The 18,619-nt window shown below is 43.0% G+C and overlaps 1 protein-coding gene across 2 annotated transcripts in view; it reads left to right on the top strand.

Moving 5' to 3' along the window:
- Positions 1–14,043, top strand: part of VEGFD (vascular endothelial growth factor D) — a 35,119-nt gene extending 21,076 nt beyond the window's left edge. For both annotated transcript variants that reach the window (XM_011291614.3, XM_045051199.1), the window contains 5 exons: positions 2,468–2,658; positions 6,022–6,170; positions 7,352–7,452; positions 12,552–12,747; positions 13,342–14,043. In XM_011291614.3, coding sequence (XP_011289916.1) covers positions 2,468–2,658; positions 6,022–6,170; positions 7,352–7,452; positions 12,552–12,747; positions 13,342–13,468 — 764 coding nt within the window. In that variant the 3' untranslated portion in view covers positions 13,469–14,043. The remainder of the gene's footprint in view (positions 1–2,467; positions 2,659–6,021; positions 6,171–7,351; positions 7,453–12,551; positions 12,748–13,341) is intronic.
- Positions 14,044–18,619: the final 4,576 nt, after the last annotated feature.

Here is an 18,619-nt window from a genome sequence, read left to right as displayed (position 1 = left end):
CATTACCCCCAAACTTAGCTGCTTAAACATATTTTATCTCACAGTTTCTGTGGATCAGAAATATAGACATGGCCTAGCTGGGTGTCTCTCCTTCGGGATCTCTCCAGAGGCTGCAGTCTAGGTGTCCTCTTGGGCTGTGGGCAGCATCTCAAGGTTTAATTGGGGCAGGATGTGCTTCCAAGTTCACTCAGAGATTGTTGGTAGGACTCAGTTCCTCACAAACTGCTGAACTGAGGGTCCCTGCTCCTCACTGGCTGTTGGCCAGAGTCTGCCCTCAGTTCCTTGCCATGTGGACCTTTCCAACATGGCGGTTTGCTTCATCAGAGCCTACAAGTTGAAAAGGCAAAAGAGAGAGGGTGCCAGCAAGAGCCAGAGACTGCTAGCAAGACAGAAGTCACAGTCTTTTTAAACCTAATCATGGAAGTGAGATTCCCATCACTTTTGCTGTATTCTCTTCATAAGAATCAAGTCCCTGGGCCCAGCCCCCACAGAGGAGGGGATTGTAAAAGGGCGTGAACACCAGGAGGTGGGCCTCACCGGGGGTCGTTTTAGACGCTTCCTACCACAGGAGGGTGTTCACCACCACCTTCAACACATACTAAACTCTACAGTTGTATGGCAAGCTCAAGGAAAGTCTTTAAAGTTGTCTTTATCCTAAAATTGAGTCATTTCCCCAAAACACCCATGGAAAGGCTGTACAAGTGTAAGTATCAAAGTGTCAGAGTCTATTTTTTTTTTAATTTTGCCTTTTATTTTCTTTCAATGCATGAAGTTCATTGTCAAATTGGTTTCCATACAACACCCAGTGCTCATCCCAAAAGGTGCCCTCCTCAATACCCCTCACCCACCCTCCCCTCCCTCCCACCCCCCATCAACCCTCAGTTTGTTCTGTTTTTTAAAAGTCTCTTATGCTTTGGCTGTCTTCCACTCTAACCTCTTTTTTTTTTTCCTTCCCCTCCGCCATGGGTTTCTGTTAAGTTTCTCAGGATCCACATAAGAGTGAAACCATATGGTATCTGTCTTTCTCTGTATGGCTTATTTCACTTAGCATCACACTCTCCAGTTCCATCCATGTTGCTACAAAGGGCCATATTTCATTCTTTCTCATTGCCAAGTAGTATTCCATTGTGTATATACACCACAATTTCTTTATCCATTCATCAGTTGATGGACATTTAGGCTCTTTCCATAATTTGGCTATTGTTGAGAGTGCTGCTATAAACATTGGGGTACAAGTGGCCCTATGCATCAGCACTCCTGTATCCCTTGGGTAAATTCCTAGCAGTGCTATTGCTGGGTCATAGGGTAGGTCTATTTTTAATTTTCTGAGGAACCTCCACACTGTTTTCCAGAGTGGCTGCACCAGTTTGCATTCCCACCAACAGTGCAAGAGGGTTCCCGTTTCTCCACATCCTCGCCAGCATCTATAGTCTCCTGATTTGTTCATTTTGGCCACTCTGACTGGCGTGAGGTGATATCTGAGTGTGGTTTTGATTTGTATTTCCCTGATGAGGAGCAACGTTGAGCATCTTTTCATGTGCTTGTTGGCCATCTGGATTTCTTCTTTAGAGAAGTATCTATTCATGTTTTCTGCCCATTTCTTCACTGGGTTATTTGTTTTTCGGGTGTGGAGTTTGGTGAGCTCTTTATAGATTTTGGATACTAGCCCTTTGTCCGAGATGTCATTTGCAAATATCTTTTCCCATTCCGTTGGTTGCCTTTTAGTTTTGTTGGTTATTTCCTTTGCTGTGCAGAAGAGTCTAATTTTTAAAAATAAACTAGGAGAGAAAAAGCAAGTACTGTTTTACAGGGAAGTATGTGATCTTTTTATTCCCAGAGGCTTGTGTCTTTTTCTGGTTTCCTTCAAATTAGCTAGAATGGCCAGAAGATGACCTGGCTAATTTCAAAATGACCTGGCTCATTTCATTATTTTACATAAACAACGGCATGGGGCACTCGCAAATGAACGAAACCCTCGCTTGAGGAAAGATCAGTCCCACTTAAATTTCCATTCATGTGGTTTGCCGGGTTTGAATCCTCCTACAGCTACTTTAGCAGCCAACGGACACGCATCTCCTGATGGCGCTAGGACCCACCCGCACCTGACTTCAAGTGGAAGAAATGCTGTCCAGCTGTGTCCCGAAATTGCTTAACAAATAACACTTACAGGTTATTTCTTCACGTGCTTCCATTTGCTTCCTTATTAGCCAGGTCTCCCAGGGGTACCCGGGGAGTTCCAATACCAGACATGGTGCTCTTTGCCAAAGAAGGTATTCGATCAGTGGGAAGGGACACAGATTGTGGTTTTAATTTTTCCGAAAACAGTCTTTGGTTAGAGGGCCGCCGCCCACCCTCCCCCCCCCCCCCCCCCCCCCCCGCCCCGCAAAGCGCAGACGTGAAAATGACTGTGCTCGGTAGCACCCTGGCCCGCGCTGGCCTGCCGGCCCCAATGGCTTCCTCTCCGCAGTTATCGACGAGGAATGGCAGAGAACCCAGTGCAGCCCCAGAGAGACGTGCGTGGAGGTGGCCAGCGAGCTGGGGAGGAGCACCGACACGTTCTTCAAGCCCCCCTGTGTGAACGTGTTCCGGTGTGGGGGCTGCTGCAACGAGGAGAGCCGCGTCTGCATGAACACGAGCACCTCCTACATTTCCAAACAGGTAAGGGGACATCCGCCCGCGGCCCCCCCCGAAGCCCCGGGGGACAGGCGTGCCGCTGAGCCCAATGTCAATGGGCACCGTCTCATTTCATCCCTGAAACAAATCAAGAGGGTATCTTATTATAGATGAGGAGACTGAGGCTCAGAGAGCTGAGCCGTGGCCGAGCTGGGATTCAGATCCCGGTCTGTGGGACTCCAGAGCCTGAAGTCCCTCTGGCTTTAGAGCAGATTGCCTGGGTTCAAATCCCCACTCTTCCACGCAATAGTTGTGTGGCCTTAGGCAAGATATAGAACCTGTCTGTACATCTGCTTCCTCCCCTGTAGAGTGGGGGGTGGCTAAATACAAACCTCACCGTGTAGCGCGTGATGTCGTTCTAGCCTCTCTGATGCTCTGATGTCGAGAATCTGCACTGTCTTGTGGATTCGTTGGGTTCTGTGCTGTGCGAGTGGAGTGACTGAGAAGAATTGGACGGGTGGGGCTGTGGGAAGGAGGAAGAGCTGGAGAGATGCCCTGAGCTGGCAAAAATGGGGAGCTGTTCTCACCCTTGGACTGAAGAGGCTAGGGGCTCGAGCCGTTTCAGGAACCCAGAGAGAACGGGGAGAAGAGGGCTGCGGGTCCGGTTGGAGGGGTGGGGGCAAAAAGTCGGGGGCAGAGGGTGGAGGATGCGAGGGCCTATAGATGCAGCCGTGGAGGCCAGCGTCTCGAGACACCGAGCCCAGTGGGGAAGGAGAGAGGATGGCATCTCGGGAGGGGCAAATGGAGCGTATCTGGCACAAAAGATCTTTGAGAAGAATTCTCTCGTCCCCATGAAAGAAATAATTCTTCCTTCTCCATCTTGTAAAATCTCTTTCGCCCCGTAGATAAGTTTTTCTTTCTATCACTGCTACTATATTGTTGTGAAATGTAATAGATGTGGCATCGAAGAGCAGTAATACCAAACTTAGGAAAACATGTTAAAAGGCTGTCAGTCCGACTACATTCCTTTTGGTTCTCCGTTGCAGATTCCTCGCACGTGTTGATATATTTATTTGTCACATTTGCCTATGCAAAATGTGTACATTTTGCTCATGATTGTGTACAGAGGTAGTACAATAAAATTACATATGTACACGAAAATATCCATGGTGGGTAATGTTCTTAATTGGATGGAAAGAATGGGATGCCGGATTTGTTTGGTAATAAGTTAATTTATGCTTCATTTTGTTTCCCCTACCCCCTAAAATTGCCCACAAGCTGTAGAGTTTCTTTCTCTAAATTCTTTTAGAGAATCTTGGAACTTGTAAAAACTCTGACCTTTTACTATTTGACAATCGGCGGGAGGTAGTGGGAAATGACCACATTATTCCCTAAAAAATTCCTGAAAAATTTCGCAAGAAGTTGAAGTTTATGCAGAGTAAGCACTCTAAAAACTTTCTCTTAGTTAGACTCATAGAACTTCTATTACATATCAAAAGGTCAGAATAAACACAACTTTAATGGATTGTTTCCACTTAATAGAGAGTTGAGTACTTTATTTTGACTGCTGTACTCAACAAATGATTAGTTTTAAAGAATGTACTTAAGGGTAAGTGTACAGGAGTTTTTCTTGCCAAATATGCATTCTTGAACATTTGCACAGTGGTTTAAAAAAAACTACCTCTCACCCCAAAGTTATGGACTATTTGATGACCTACATCTTAGAAACAAAGTGAATAAATGAATGCTGTGTGTAGTAAAGACTACTTGGAATGGGGATTGAATAAACAGAACACTAAAGTCAAGTTCAGTTTTGTCCATACACCATAGAACCACTCTAGAAACAAAGTAATTGTCATGTCTCTGAATTCTACTTGTCAAGATCCCACCTTGCTTCTTCTGAAATTTTGCTTCACAGAAATTTTGTTCCAAAAAGTTAATAAGGCATATTCTTAAGAGTATCACCTCTGGCTCTAGAGCAGATTGCCTGGGTTCAAATCCTCACTCTTCCAATCAAGTTGTGTGGCCTTAGGCAAGTTATAGAACCTCTCTGTACATCTGTTTCTTCACCTATAGAGTTGGTGGTGGATAAATAAAAACCTACCATGTAATGTCGTTATAAGGGATAAATGAATTAACACAAAACAGGGCATATAGAAGCAGAATGAGGAACTCCTGGGTGGCTCAGTCGGTTAGGCATCTGACTTCGGCTCAGGTCATGATCTCACGGTTTGTGGGTTCGAGCCCCGTATCGGGCTCTGTGCTGATGGCTCAGAGCCTGGAGCCTGCTTCAGATTCTATGTCTCCCTCTCTCTGCCCCTTCCCTGCTCATGCTCTGTCTCTCTAAAAAATAAATAAACATTAAAAAAATTTTTTTTTAATTTAGAAACGGAATGATATTCATGTTACCTATAATTATTTGGTGGGGTGCGATGATCTTGTATCAGTCAGTTACTACTGTGTAGTGCTGCATAATAAACACCCTAAATTCTTACCCATGTATGTAAGATTCAGTTGGTTTAGAGTGGGCTCAGTTGGGCTTGACTCCAAGCTGCAGATTGAGTGGAGGTCTGTCCCCCGGGTCTCTCGTCCCTTGGCCCAGCACGCCTGCCAGATCATGCTCTTCTCATGGCTACGGTGTACGCAGGAGAAAACAAGCCCACAAAGCACACACAGTTCAAGTTTGCCGTTGTGTCATGTCTGCTAACATCCTGTTTGCCAAAGCAAGTCACATAGCCAAGTCCAAAGTCAAGGAACAGGAAACTATATTCCTTCAATGGAGATGGTATGAGAAGGGATAAGTAAATAGTCTCAAACAATAATCTGTTTGCCACGGTCTCAAAGAAACTTCATAGCTAGAATTTCACTTAGTCCTTATAATTTACACTCAAATGAAAACAGGAGGAAGGCCCAACAGTGCCATTTTCAGGGATACCAGTGACACTAAGTGTTAAGAGATTTGGTCTTAAATATTTGGTAAAGTTGCATAAGCCCCCAGTCTCCTGACTCCCAGGCCAGTATCCTTTCCATCATGCCAGCCTTTATCCTCATTAGTTCGATTCTTTTCAAACAATTTTTTTAAATGTTTATTTCTTTTTGAGAGAGAGACCGAGTGTGAATGGGGGAGGGGCAGAGAGAGAGGGAAACACAGAATCCAAAGCAGCATCCAGGCTCTGAGCTGTCAGCAAAGGGCCCGACGCAGGGCTCGAACCCACGAACCGCAAGACCATAACCTGAACCGAAGTCAGACACTCAACCGACTGGGCCAGTTAGGCACCCCTCATTAGTTCTTTTCTTAATGGACGGCTTTCCTAAAGTGAGTGCCATAAGGACAAAGCCAAAAATGCAGACTGTAGAGATTATCATCTAAAAATATGTATGTGTTACGGTTCTCTTTCTCTCCTCTAGCTCTTTCAGATATCAGTGCCTTTGACTTCAGTACCTGAATTAGTGCCTGTTAAAGTTGCCAACCATACAGGTTGTAAATGTCTGCCAACGGCTCCCCGCCATCCATACTCCATTATCAGAAGATCCATCCAGGTCCCTGAAGAAGATCAGTAAGCATTTCTTGTATTCAGTTACGCTTGTTCTTGCCTTTGCTAAAGCTGTGTGTGGAGAATACTTCATTAATTATACAGTCATTGCTTTCAAGTTCATCATCTTTAAGCTTCTAATCCAGATCTACTGGTAATAACTGTTTGGCAAATAATGTTTTTTATTAGGTGTCAGATGTATATTGTAGAGGGACCAATAACTCGGTGGCTAGGAACTCACCACGTCTACTTGTAGACACCTTTGTTCTTAATGTGCATAGTCCGGTGCAGCCGTAACACTCTACACCAGTCTCCAATTTGGCACACGTTCCCTTCGTCCAGAACAAGCGTTACATGAAACTCATTTCTGGCTCTTTATACTTCCAAGCCCCCAAATTGGGGAGGGAAAACGGTTCCCCAAGTCCCCCGGGGAGCGGCAAAACTATCCGCATCTGAGTTTGGTGATTTTTCCGAACTTCCTCTTAGGATTACCAAATGGAAAATTCTTATTTTAAATTAAAATGGCTTAAAATCAATTTGACTTTGACATTTCTTCAGAGCATTCTGTGGTTCTCTGTGAGACAAATCATGACACCCTGAAGTGTCCTGAAATCAAAGGTACGAATCATTGATTTGGGAAAAAGATTTTCATATAGAGAAACACAAGGGCAAATTACAAACACTGAATGAAAACATTAACTGAGCGAGAGACTTAGATCTCGCAAAAGCAAGCAGTAAATGTATTGGGTGACTGGCAGGTGGAGTGAGCTGGTGCTTATGTTCGTCATTACCGAGCCAAGAAGACACCTGTACCTCTCTCACGGGGACAGAGGCTCCTATAAAAGGAACGTGTATCTTCAGCTTGTTCCTGCCGCCCGGCCAGTGTTCTCTCCATTTTAAAGGCTCTGTTAGGACAATGTTTACTTTTGCTAAATAGGCTCTGTTGACAGCTAATTTGCACAGTTTTAACAGCAATCTTCTTAAAAAGATGCTAACTGTCCAAAATTACAGTTTCATTTCCAAATAGAACATTTGTGATTACAGAATTACTACCTAATACCATGCAGTTCATAAATATGAATTAAGCTCCTTAAAAGTCGTAACGCTCCTCCACTCAGAAATTTATTCAGCATTAAAGAAGATGTTCCAAAGGTATGATTGCCCTTGAAAGCTTTTAAATCTGGTTTCTCGTTCTCTTCTCCTAGCTGTTCCCATTCCAAGAAACTCTGTCCTATTGACATGCTATGGGACAGCAACAAATGTAAATGTGTTTTACGGGAGGAGAATCCACTCGTTGGAATGGAAGGTAATGATAACAGTAAGGAAATACTAGTAGTAATCATAAAAATAACAACTGCAATTAACTCAATAGATACTGAGTGCTTACTATGACTAGGCAATGTTGTAAGCCTTTTATATGTACCTATTAACTCATTCAATCCCCAAAGCAAACCTCTAATGTACTATTATTATCCCTTTTTTTAACAATCACAATGAGAACACACCAAGAAGTCTAGTTATTTTCTCCAGATCGCACAGCTAAGAGCGAAAGAAGCAGAGCCCTGTGAGCTCTCCTTATATAGTAAGTCTACCAATGCATAGCTCTGCTTTTTAATCTTAAAGAAAAGCCCAGTGGTTAGAGCATCCAATGACATTGGATTTGAAAGGCAGTGGTAGCCTTTCATGCAAACCACTTTAGAGCTAAACACTAGTTGACCACATTTTACTAACTTATTTGTATGGAAGTCTCACAGGAACAGAAAGTAAGTTTAGACTGGTTGGTTTCTTTCAACTGTGCCATATGAAGACATGCCAATTATTTGAGAAAAAAATGGGACATAGGAGAAAACTTTTTCTGGAACTAGGGCAAGGTAAAAGCAAACCATGGCTAGCTATTGGGCTAAGAGGAGTGGGGAGCCGAATGTTGTCGTTGCTGCTCAGAACTCATAAATCTGTGATTTTGGGTGATGATCGTTTGGCTGAAAATGAATGCACTGTTAAAATTTATTTCCCAGAGAACATGACACTATTCCACTGAAAAAGATCACAAGGAGTCATGCACTTTGAACCTTGCTTGTTTTAAACTCTGATCTACAAGCAAGACTTTGTAAGGACTAAGCTCTATGGAGTACTGTCCTAGAAAACAGGGCTGCCTCTGTGGGTGGCAGGTTTTCCCCATGATTGATGTATATTCTAGCAGAGGATGTCTGAATACCCGGTGGTTAGGATGTAAATAGCATTCAAGACCTGGGCACACTCTTGTTGTTAGTAAATTATACTGAACCTTAAATCTCTCTCTCCAGAACAGGACTGTTCAATGGGATTATAGTGAGAGTCATATGTAACTTACATTTTGTAGTACTCACATTAAGAAGGTCAAAAGAGGGGCGCCTGGGTGGCTCAGTCGGTTGTGTCCGACTTCAGCTCAGGTCATGATCTCACAGTTTGTGGGTTCAAGCCCTGCATCGGGCTCTGTGCTAACAGCTCAGAGCCTGGAGCCTGCTTCGGATTCTGTGTCTCCCTCTCTCTCTGCCCCTCCTCTCTCTCTCTCTCTCTCTCAAAAAGTAATAAACATTTAAATTTTTTTTTAAAAAGTCAAAAGAAACAAGTACAATTAATTTTTATATATTTCATTTAATCCAACATATCAAAATAGTACAATTTTAACATGCAATCCATATACAATTTATTAATGGGATATCCTGGGAATACCACAGCTGGTGCACATGTGCACGGAGGGTGTGAAGAGTGGGTGGAAGGAGAGAAGTGCTCTGAGCAGGGTAAACCCGAGTGCTGAGGACTGAAAGTGAGATAGGGTAGCATGCCAGGGTACTGGAGAAAGTACAGCATGGTGGGAACATAATGGGAAGGGGTCGGGTACATGTGAGAAAGGAAGCTGGAGAGGTTCACAGGGGACCTTGGGCAGCTGGTCCCAGACCCTGGACATGATGCTAAGGGCAAAGGGAAACCACTCAGCTGGTTCAAGCAGGACAGTGACAGCACCAATTAGAATTTTAACACAATCCACCAGTGACAGGGTAGAGGAGGAGGTGTTGGCCCAGGGCAGGAAAGGAGGCAGGGGACCTCGGGGGACGTTGCAGCAGTGATGGAAGTGAGAGGCATGGGGTAGCTAGATCACGGTCACTTCTCCAGTGGCCCCATCAAACTGAGGACATATACTGAGCGTACTGTTCCCTACGCACCTTTTTCACACATGCCGCTGTTAAGCCAACTGCCTTTTCTACAATGACAGCTCTTCCCTGAGTGAGCACATTTGGGGTAGTGAATCCAAGACCAATCTAATTTCATCTCGTTGGATTCAGATCATTGCTTTAAACTGTGCAAACAAACAATACTGAAGAAAAAAAAAGAAAAATTGAGGAGTCCTGATTCTATATTTTAAATTCCTCAAGACAGCCACAACTTCAAGAATTGGGGGAAAAAAAAACCCATGAGCTTACTGCTGGATGAATGAAGCAAGGCTGAGAGCAGAGCTCATGGTATCCCACCGTCACCCTCCCTAAGACTGAAATCAGTATAGCATACGTCAGGGTATCACCCTTAGCTAGTTGCTGCTTTGCTCAGGTCTCCTACACCTGGTCTCTGTTAATTTTCTTTTCTTTTTCTTTTTCTTTTTTTTTAACTAATCTCTACACCAAAGTGGGGCTCGAACTCATGACCCTGAGATCAAGAGTCGTATGCTCTACCTACCTGAGCCAGCAAGGCGCCCCTGTCTCTGTTACTTTTAATTAATGGCTATAAGGATTGAGGCCAGCCTCTGCCAACTACCTTGGTGAAGTTCAGCATCAAACACCCAGTGGACTGTGTTTCCTTAAACCACCTAAGAAGGGCATTGGTTCTACCTGAAGTGGCCTCATTGAATCTCTACCGCCACCTAGTGATTCATGCAAGTCTTTTAAGAGCTACTTGACTATTCTTCAGCAATGTATTCATTTTGTTTTGTTTTTAGTTTTTAGTTTAATTTCAATATGGTTAACATACACTGTTATAGAAGTTTCAGGTGCACCATGTAGTGATTCAACAATTCCATACATCACCTGGTGCTCATTACAACACGTGCACTCCTTCATCCCCATCACCTATTTAACCCACCACCCTCCTTCGCCTCCAGTAACGATCAGTTTGTTCTCTATAGGTAAGAGTCTATTTCTTGGTATGTCTCTCTCCCTCTTTGTTTCCCTTTGCTTGTTTTGTTTCTTAAATTCTACATATGAGTGAAATCATATGGTATTTGTCTTTCTCTGACTGACTTATTTCACTTAGCATTATGCTCTCTAACTCCATCCCTGTCATGGCAAATGGCAAGGTTTCATTCTTCTTTATGGCTGAATAATATTCCACTATGTGTGTGTATGTATATATATATATATATTTATATATATACACATATATACATATGTGTGTGTATGTATATGTATATACATATACATACACACACACATACACACACCACATCTTCTTTGTTCATCAATCAATGAACAATTCTGGGCTTCAAGTTATATTACAAAGCTGTAGTCATCAAAACAGTATGGTACGGGCATAAAAATAGACACATAGATCAAAGGAACAGAATAGAAAACCCGCAAATAAATCCACAGTTATATGGTGAATTAGTCTTTGACAAATCAGGAAAGAATATCCAATGGGAATAATATATTCTCCTCTTGCCTGAAAGTGGCATATGCCTTATTGGCATATGGCTTACAAAGCTCACTTTTTTCCTCTTTATGCAATTCCAAGAATCTCCCCAGATTTAGCCTTCCAACACCCTTTCCACACAGGTGGAATATCATGAAATATCAATCACAGAGCCATTAAAACTAGAAGATTAGACAACATGAGATTGCCATTTTGGTATATTGTCAGTAGTCAGATATTGACAAAAACATACGGTTTAACCCAATGTCTTGGAACGCTGGATGGGATCCTTCAGAGTCTTCATACAGCAGCCTGTTTCGGACCCTTTTATGATACCAAATGCACTCAGCGTTTATCAAGTGCTCATTTCATGTCAGAATGAGGAGATCTGGTTCCCATAACCTTCAGCATTTTTTAATTCGTGGAGGAAATAGACACATGTAAGCAATGCAAGAAAGGACAGGATGAAAATATGCACAGGGTAAGGGCACTTAGCTAAAATTGTAGAAGTTGGGAAAGATATCTGGGAGGAAAGATAACTGGCAGGGAGAAGGGCAAGGCCAAAAGCATGGGGCTTAGAGACCCTGGCATATCAGGGGAATAAAAGGTAGTATAATTTGGTATGGGTGGAACATAAGATATTTATGAGAGGGGGGAGTGGGAGAGGGAGAGAGAAGAGTCTGGAAGGTTCTAGTTCAGAAGGTCTAGTTCATGGAGGGTCTCATACGTCTCGGTGGGAAAATACTCTTTTATTGTAAGAGAGGGGAACCTCTTAAGGAACTTAAAGCTGTAGAATGACGTGATTAGATTTGCATTTGATAATATTGTGGAAAATGGATTGAAGGGATAAAACGTGTGACAGCAAGATCTGTGACGGCCATCTACACACAAAAGTATAAGGCACTGACTGAATTGAGGTGGTGGCCGTGATGATGGGAATGATAGAACAAACTTAGGGCGACAGAACTGGGTGGACAAAGTGATAAGACCCAAAATGGCAGGTGAGTCCGGAGTGATGGCCCCATTCCCTAAAGGAGGCAAATTGGGAGAGAAGCAGGTTTGGGGAAGAAACTAGACATGTACTTGCCTCCAAAACCTTCAAGAATGCTAAAGTGTCATAGTCAAGTTCTTCCAAAGTTTCTGTCTCATCCATTTTCTGCACTGAATTTCAACTTGATGATCAGAACTGCACACGGAGTAGTAGTTATCCAATTGTCGTGTACGCTTTCTAGAAGAAATAGCTGTCAACTAAGTGTGTCAAAAACTTCTGAGACCCTCCTCTCAGCTGAACGCGTTCTGTGGAATCAAAGTTTATCATCACTGTTGTATCTTTTATAACAGCGTTGTGATCTGTGGTGAGGAAATACATCACTGTTTCTATCCAGTCTGGAAGGCCTGAGGTATATTTCTGTATTTCTATACTGCTGATACTTCTGTTCCTCTCTCCTTTTACTCTTCATCTAAAAACTAGGAAGTTACCAACCTAAAGTTCTCTTTAAAAAAATCTTAGTTAAAAAAATAACATCTTTATCCCAAATTTAAGAGAACACATGAATTCAGTATTGGTATCATGAAATCAGAGGTGAATCTCCTTCACCCTGTGAAAAGGTTAGGGGCAAAAATCGACAGGAATGGAGACTAGGAGAATCCAAGTTATTTTAGAATAATGTGAAGTATACAACCAACGTTGACGCCACATTATCCGTGCTACAGCCATTCAACCAACACTCTTCTGTTTCCACTTAGAGCACTCTCATCTCCAGGAACTCGCTGTCTGTGGGCCACACATGAAGTTTGACGAAGATCGTTGTGAGTGTGTGTGTAAAACCCCGTGTCCCAGAGATCTCATCCAGCACCCGGAAAACTGCAGTTGCATTGAGTGCAGAGAAAGCCTGGAGAGCTGCTGCCAGAAGCACAAGATATTTCACCCAGACACCTGCAGGTGAAAGGCATTTCACTTTCACCTTAATTTCATTCGTTGACATTTACTGTAAATGCCATTTCCATTTGGTGAGATTCCTTCCAAAAGCATGTTTTGCCAATTCTCAGCTCCCCCCCTTTTTTGATAGTAAAGCAGAGGTTTGGCAACTAAGGAATAAGTGAGAGTATATAGAGTGATGATTGATTTGTGAAAACAAGAAAATCCTGCCTGTTATTGTTGGCTTATGGATCTTAAGCAAAGACTTAATTGATGAGATTTGAACAATTATTTGGGGGGTAGATTTCAGATCCGCAGACTCTTGGGTTCATTCTCTCAATATATGTCCACATATGTCGGTTTGTTTTCTCATCGAGGAAGGGGATGGCGCTGGATTTATATAGCAAGAAATTCATCGATAAAGGACACTTACAGGCTGCCGTCTGGGCTTTCATAGATTTTGTATCCGTGCGAAATACCCGTTCAGGATTTTATATTGACATTTTACATACATATCTGGAAAATTTACTTTGAAAACTTAATCAAATCAGAACAGAGTTATTCCTTTGGATTTAGTCCTTGATTCTGAATTCTCATGTTTATTTTCTTTTGCAACAGCTGTGAGGACAGATGTCCCTTTCACACCAGAACATGTGCAAATGGAAAACCAGCATGTGCAAAGCATTGCCGCTTTCCAAAGGAGAAAAGGGCTGCCCATGGGCTCCACGGTCAAGAAAACCCTTGACTCCGCTTTTTCCCAAGGTCTCCATCCCTGACATTTTAAATGGCACGCTGCTTTGCCAAGTTGCTGTCACTGTGGTTTTTTTCCCCAGGTACTAGGGGAAAAAAAAAACCCTCTATTTTATCTGATACCACAGCGTATCCAGACCACCCTTCCATTGCACACCAGCTGGGATTTCCTGGTTCACTGACAGATATCTTCCACCTGAAGATACCCCTGCACTGCAAGGAATGGAAAGGAGGGGACCTGTGTAACCTTTGTTTTGGTTTTGTTTTTTGGTTTTGGGGTTTTTTTGTTTTTGTTTTTTTTGTGAATGAGAAAGGTTTGATCATCATACAGTCACAGGTGCCGTATTGATTACTCCATGCTGATGAGGCAATTTTATAGTCTCCAAGTTCTCCACTAATGCAAACTCTCTTGTGAATTATTCTGACTCTTTATTATGCAGATTTTGATTTGTAGGATCAGCACTGATTTTCTGATTACTGTCCAGCTTGTAGTTTTGAGTTTACTGAACTACTGTCTGTTGTTTCATATTTAAGTGTATTTAAAGAAAATAAACACCATTATTCAAGCTATAGAATTTTGTGTTATTTAATATGGTCCCCCTCTAAATTTTATGCTGAAGGAAAAAATATGGGTTTTTTTAAATGTATTTTTTTAGGTTTACTTTTTTATTTTGAGAGAAAGGGAGAGAGGGAGGGCGAGACGGAGAGAAAGCGTGCGCATGAGTGGGAGAGAGGAAGAAAGAGGGAGACAGAATCCCAAGCAGGCTCCACACTGTCAGTGTGGAGCCTGACATGGGACTCGAGCTCACGAACCGTGAGATCATGACCTGAGCCAAAACCAAGAGTCGGATGCTTAACCAACTGAATCACCCAGGCACCCCAAAAATATGTTTCAAAGAGACAAAGGAATTTAGAAGGCGGTGTGGGGAGGGACATGGACACAACAAAACTTGGTGGCACTTTGGGGCGGCCCAGGGAGTAACTCTCAGAAAGTTTAAGATTCTAAAGGAGGTTAAGCAAATGTAACCCAAGAATCAGCTTGAAATCTGTCTTTCCTTTGAGATTCAATGTAAAAGTAACTTGACCTGTGTCTCATGATGGAGGAGAGCCCATCGATAGCCCTTGACATCTTTGAGAGCTTGTGTCTTCTGGCCACCTCCAGCTGTGCACTCCTTCTCTGGTCGTGCACATCCCACTTCTCTTGGCCAAGGGGTTCTTCTCTCGGTCCCACGGCCACCCAGGAAGGGGGCACAAGCCCTTTCCCTTGCTTTTTCTCTAAAACACTCCCACAAATACTCTTTTGATAGTGTAGACTTTACTGAAAGTTTGATAAAATGGAGGGAATTATATAGCATTAATAGAATTAAGGCAGCATGAGGAGTATTACGTTTTTAGCAAATTGCAAAGTTAATGAACAGAATTAAGTTATTTAGCAAATAACTTAAAAGTGGATGCCCTCTCCAGCATCTTGCAGAAATAGATAGATACACAATCTATTACAACACTTACTAAAGACTTTTGTAAATAGTTGTGTTCGTGTGTACCTCTCCATTTCGGTGACCTCCTTACCATTAGAAATTGTCCTGATCAAATTTGTGTGACCCGAGTTTCTCAGGCCAGACCACATGGAGCTATACAATAACAAGGAGGAAGGTAGCGGTAAACACAGCAAAATGGTTTTGTTTCTCCTGATGCCACGTGTAGAATTGCTGGATCCTGACCCAAGCCCCTGTTCTTCCTCTCTTGGTTCCTAAGCAGTTCTTGAATTCTCCTCTCCTTCACCCAAGTCCTCTGTGGCCTGTGGCTCTGGGCCCCTGCTCCTTTCCTGGCTTTAGCTCTCAGTCCCTGACCTGGGGACACTGCTGCTCTGGACCTGGCCTGGGACCAGTCCCCATCGTGCTGCCGTTATCATTGCTGTCATTTACTGGCGTTGGCCCAGTCATTCCTCTCCTGTCACTGTTCCTCTTACCCCCGCTTTATGACCTTGATGCCAAAGGGCCTTCTTTCTTCTGGTTTCGCTGTTTGATTCCCAGCCTTCTGAAAGGGCTTGCACATAGTGCATTAGCATTCAACTCTGAGCTTTGTTCCTTCATTCAGTTCCTGCCATGTTGTCCTCCTCTAGTTCTTGGTCAAATTCCCTTGAGAACAGGGGTAGCGGACAGCCCAAGGGACACCACACAAAGGAGTCACTTTGCTCATCTCATTATGAGGCTGAGCAGCCTCATGGAGCCTCAGTTTCCCCACCTGCCAAATGTGGGTGACCATCTCCTCTCCTTGCTCTCAGAGTTGCTAACTTCACTTGAATTACCGTAAGTGAAAACTATTTGAAAAATACAAAGTAATTTACAAATTAAAGGGATCATCCTGAAAGAAGCGAGACGGTGAGCAAAGTTTTTAGCTTATACTGGGTTCCTGGATCTTCCCTAAAGCCAACTCAAACCATGTTTTCCTTAGTGGCTCTGGCTTCCTAACTGCCATTGAGATGGAGATATCATAGACAGTTCTGGGCTAGGGCAATGCATTTGCCGTCTGCCTTTGTACTTCTAACCCTCCGTAAGGACCAAGAGGTTTGCACTTGGATCCCTGAGGCTGTGTCTGACCTGGGCTGGAGCTGGCCCTCAGTGTGGAGGTGGGATAGCTGGCCTAAGGCCTTATTAGAATGTACTGTTCACTGCACAGAAGCATTTATCATAGTAATAGCTTTGGAATGTGGGCTGAAAATTCTCAAATTGTTGCAAAACAAAAATATGTGAGAAGTCCCAAGAGATTAAAGCAAATACAGCAAGTGCCAGTGATGCATGCTGTCCCTGATTATCTAAGCCACCAGGCTGGAGAATGTATTAATATGGCAGTACAGATCACAAAGCTGTGACTAAAGGAGGCAGTGGTGGGAGCCCCATTAGCACTGGAAACAGATTCGACAGCATAATGGTCAGAGTTGGATGAGATTAAAATACTGAGATGCTTGATAAAGGAGATGATGCAAATCATCCATTGTAAGGCTTTTTTTTTTTTTTAAGTGAACTCTACCCCCAATGTGGGGCTCAGATTCATGACTCCGAGATCAAGAGTCACACTCCCTACTGACTGAGCCAGCCAGGGACCCTTCTTTTAAGGTTTTTAAGGAAAGTAATTTGGTGAAAATTGTGACCTTCATGGATTTGGTCATTTGGTCAATGAAGAGCTGGACTTTGTCTAATCCACCCATAATCCTCAGTGTGAAACAATGGCTTGCATTTAGTAGGTACCTAACAAACAGTACTCTAATAAATAAATAAAGAAGCAGTATTGCATTGATTTTGTGACCAGTGAATGGGTCACTGCCACCTCTGCCACTGGAAGCCCAAGACGAAACTTCACTCTCCAGGGCCTCTCTTCAGGTGGCCCTTCATCATTTAGTATCTTGCCTGAGCTTCTTTGCAGCATAGCCATTGGCGATCAAGAGGAAAGTTTCCAACAGGACTTCCCTCAGAGCATTTTAAGTTTATTTATTTATTTAGAGAGAGGCAGACAGGGTGAGTAGGGGAGGGGCAGAGAGAGAGGGAGAGAGAGAATCCCAAGAAGGCTCCGCACTGTCAGTGCACAGCTCGATGCGGGGCTCGAACTCATGAAACCGTGAGATCATGACCTGAGCCGAAACTTGCAAAGAGCTGGATTTCAAGGGAAGGCGATACCCACATTTATTTTATACCTTCTCCATTTATAGATCATTTTATACTACAGCTGGTACTGATTGCCCTCATATTTTACTAAGTGTAATCAGAATACACTGCATGTAAGTATTCTACTTTAGTAATTTCTAAGAAAATTCTCTAAAGGTATATCTTGATTCCATACATTTAGGCAGGATACCATAATTAGAATTATTCTCAGATTTATAGCTTAGCCCTGATGCTAGAACTTTCTTTTGACTTTTAGAAGATAGCCTTAGGGGCGCCTGGGTGGCGCAGTCGGTTAAGCGTCCGACTTCAGCCAGGTCACGATCTCGCGGTCCGGGAGTTTGAGCCCCGCATCAGGCTCTGGGCTGATGGCTCAGAGCCTGGAGCCTGTTTCCGATTCTGTGTCTCCCTCTCCCTCTGCCCCTCCCCCGTTCATGCTCTGTCTCTCTCCCAAAAAAAAAAATAAATAAACGTTGAAAAAAAAAAAAAGAAGATAGCCTTAAATTTACACTGGCTATAAACGGAGTCTCATACCCACATGAGATTGTGAGCCATGTGCAGAATTATGATTTATTTGCTTTTAATGCTCAGTGCCTAGGTCAGAGACTGGGATGTGATGAATGAATTTCAATGTTTTCAGACTGCCAGAACCCATACACCTGCTCACTGGAACAGCCTGCAAGTTTTCTCAACCCTCTCCCCCTCCAACAGAGACTCAGCACCAGTGTGCCTTTATTAGCTATTTATAAAGGTCAGCCTATGCTACAGTATTTAAAACACAAAGAACCTTTCAAGAAAGGTGGATTGCTTGTCACTATTGGCAAAAAGTGTGTAAAAGCTACAAAGGATAAAAAATAACTTTTAAAACATAGGGACTATGTTTAATGTTCCCTGTATTCTCCACAAAGCCTTCTACAGCGTAGGAACTCAGTAAATGGTGATAATGGTAGGGAACACTGTTTTGAAAAGGATCACAAGTCATTTGAAGGAATAGTGGCATCAGGATCTTAGAATTTCGAATGTGCATTGTGATTAGAACTATGGCATTGGCAAACCAGGGGCTCAACACATGGGCTTAACGCTCATTGATACTTTGCAGTTTCTCTACCCACTCCCTTTGTCTTAAAACCTATTGCAAAAATGAACAGGGGTCCAAAGCAATGTTGTACCATCCTTGAACTTTCATCATCGTCTTTATTCTCTGATGCTTCAATATCAACCCAGTGCAGGGTATCTATTCCTACTTGAGTTAAACAGCATTAGCTCATTAAAGTTAACTCATTAGTAACACTTCAGATCCTACAACCAAAATGCTCTTTGAATGATATCATTGCACTGTAATATTTATATGGCACACTCCATAAAATATTTTCAATACATTTTATTGGGTATAAGTGTTCATACTGGGACTGCACCGGTATTGGATAAAGAAATCCATTAATACAATTAAGACTTAGTCACTGTCTATTACTAGGAACAAGCCTTGC

Source organism: Felis catus, chromosome X (genome assembly GCF_018350175.1).
Source record: "Felis catus isolate Fca126 chromosome X, F.catus_Fca126_mat1.0, whole genome shotgun sequence".
Lineage (NCBI taxonomy): Eukaryota > Metazoa > Chordata > Mammalia > Carnivora > Felidae > Felis > Felis catus.
Note: the sequence above shows the minus strand (reverse complement) of the source record. Positions and strands in the feature narration are given on the sequence as shown.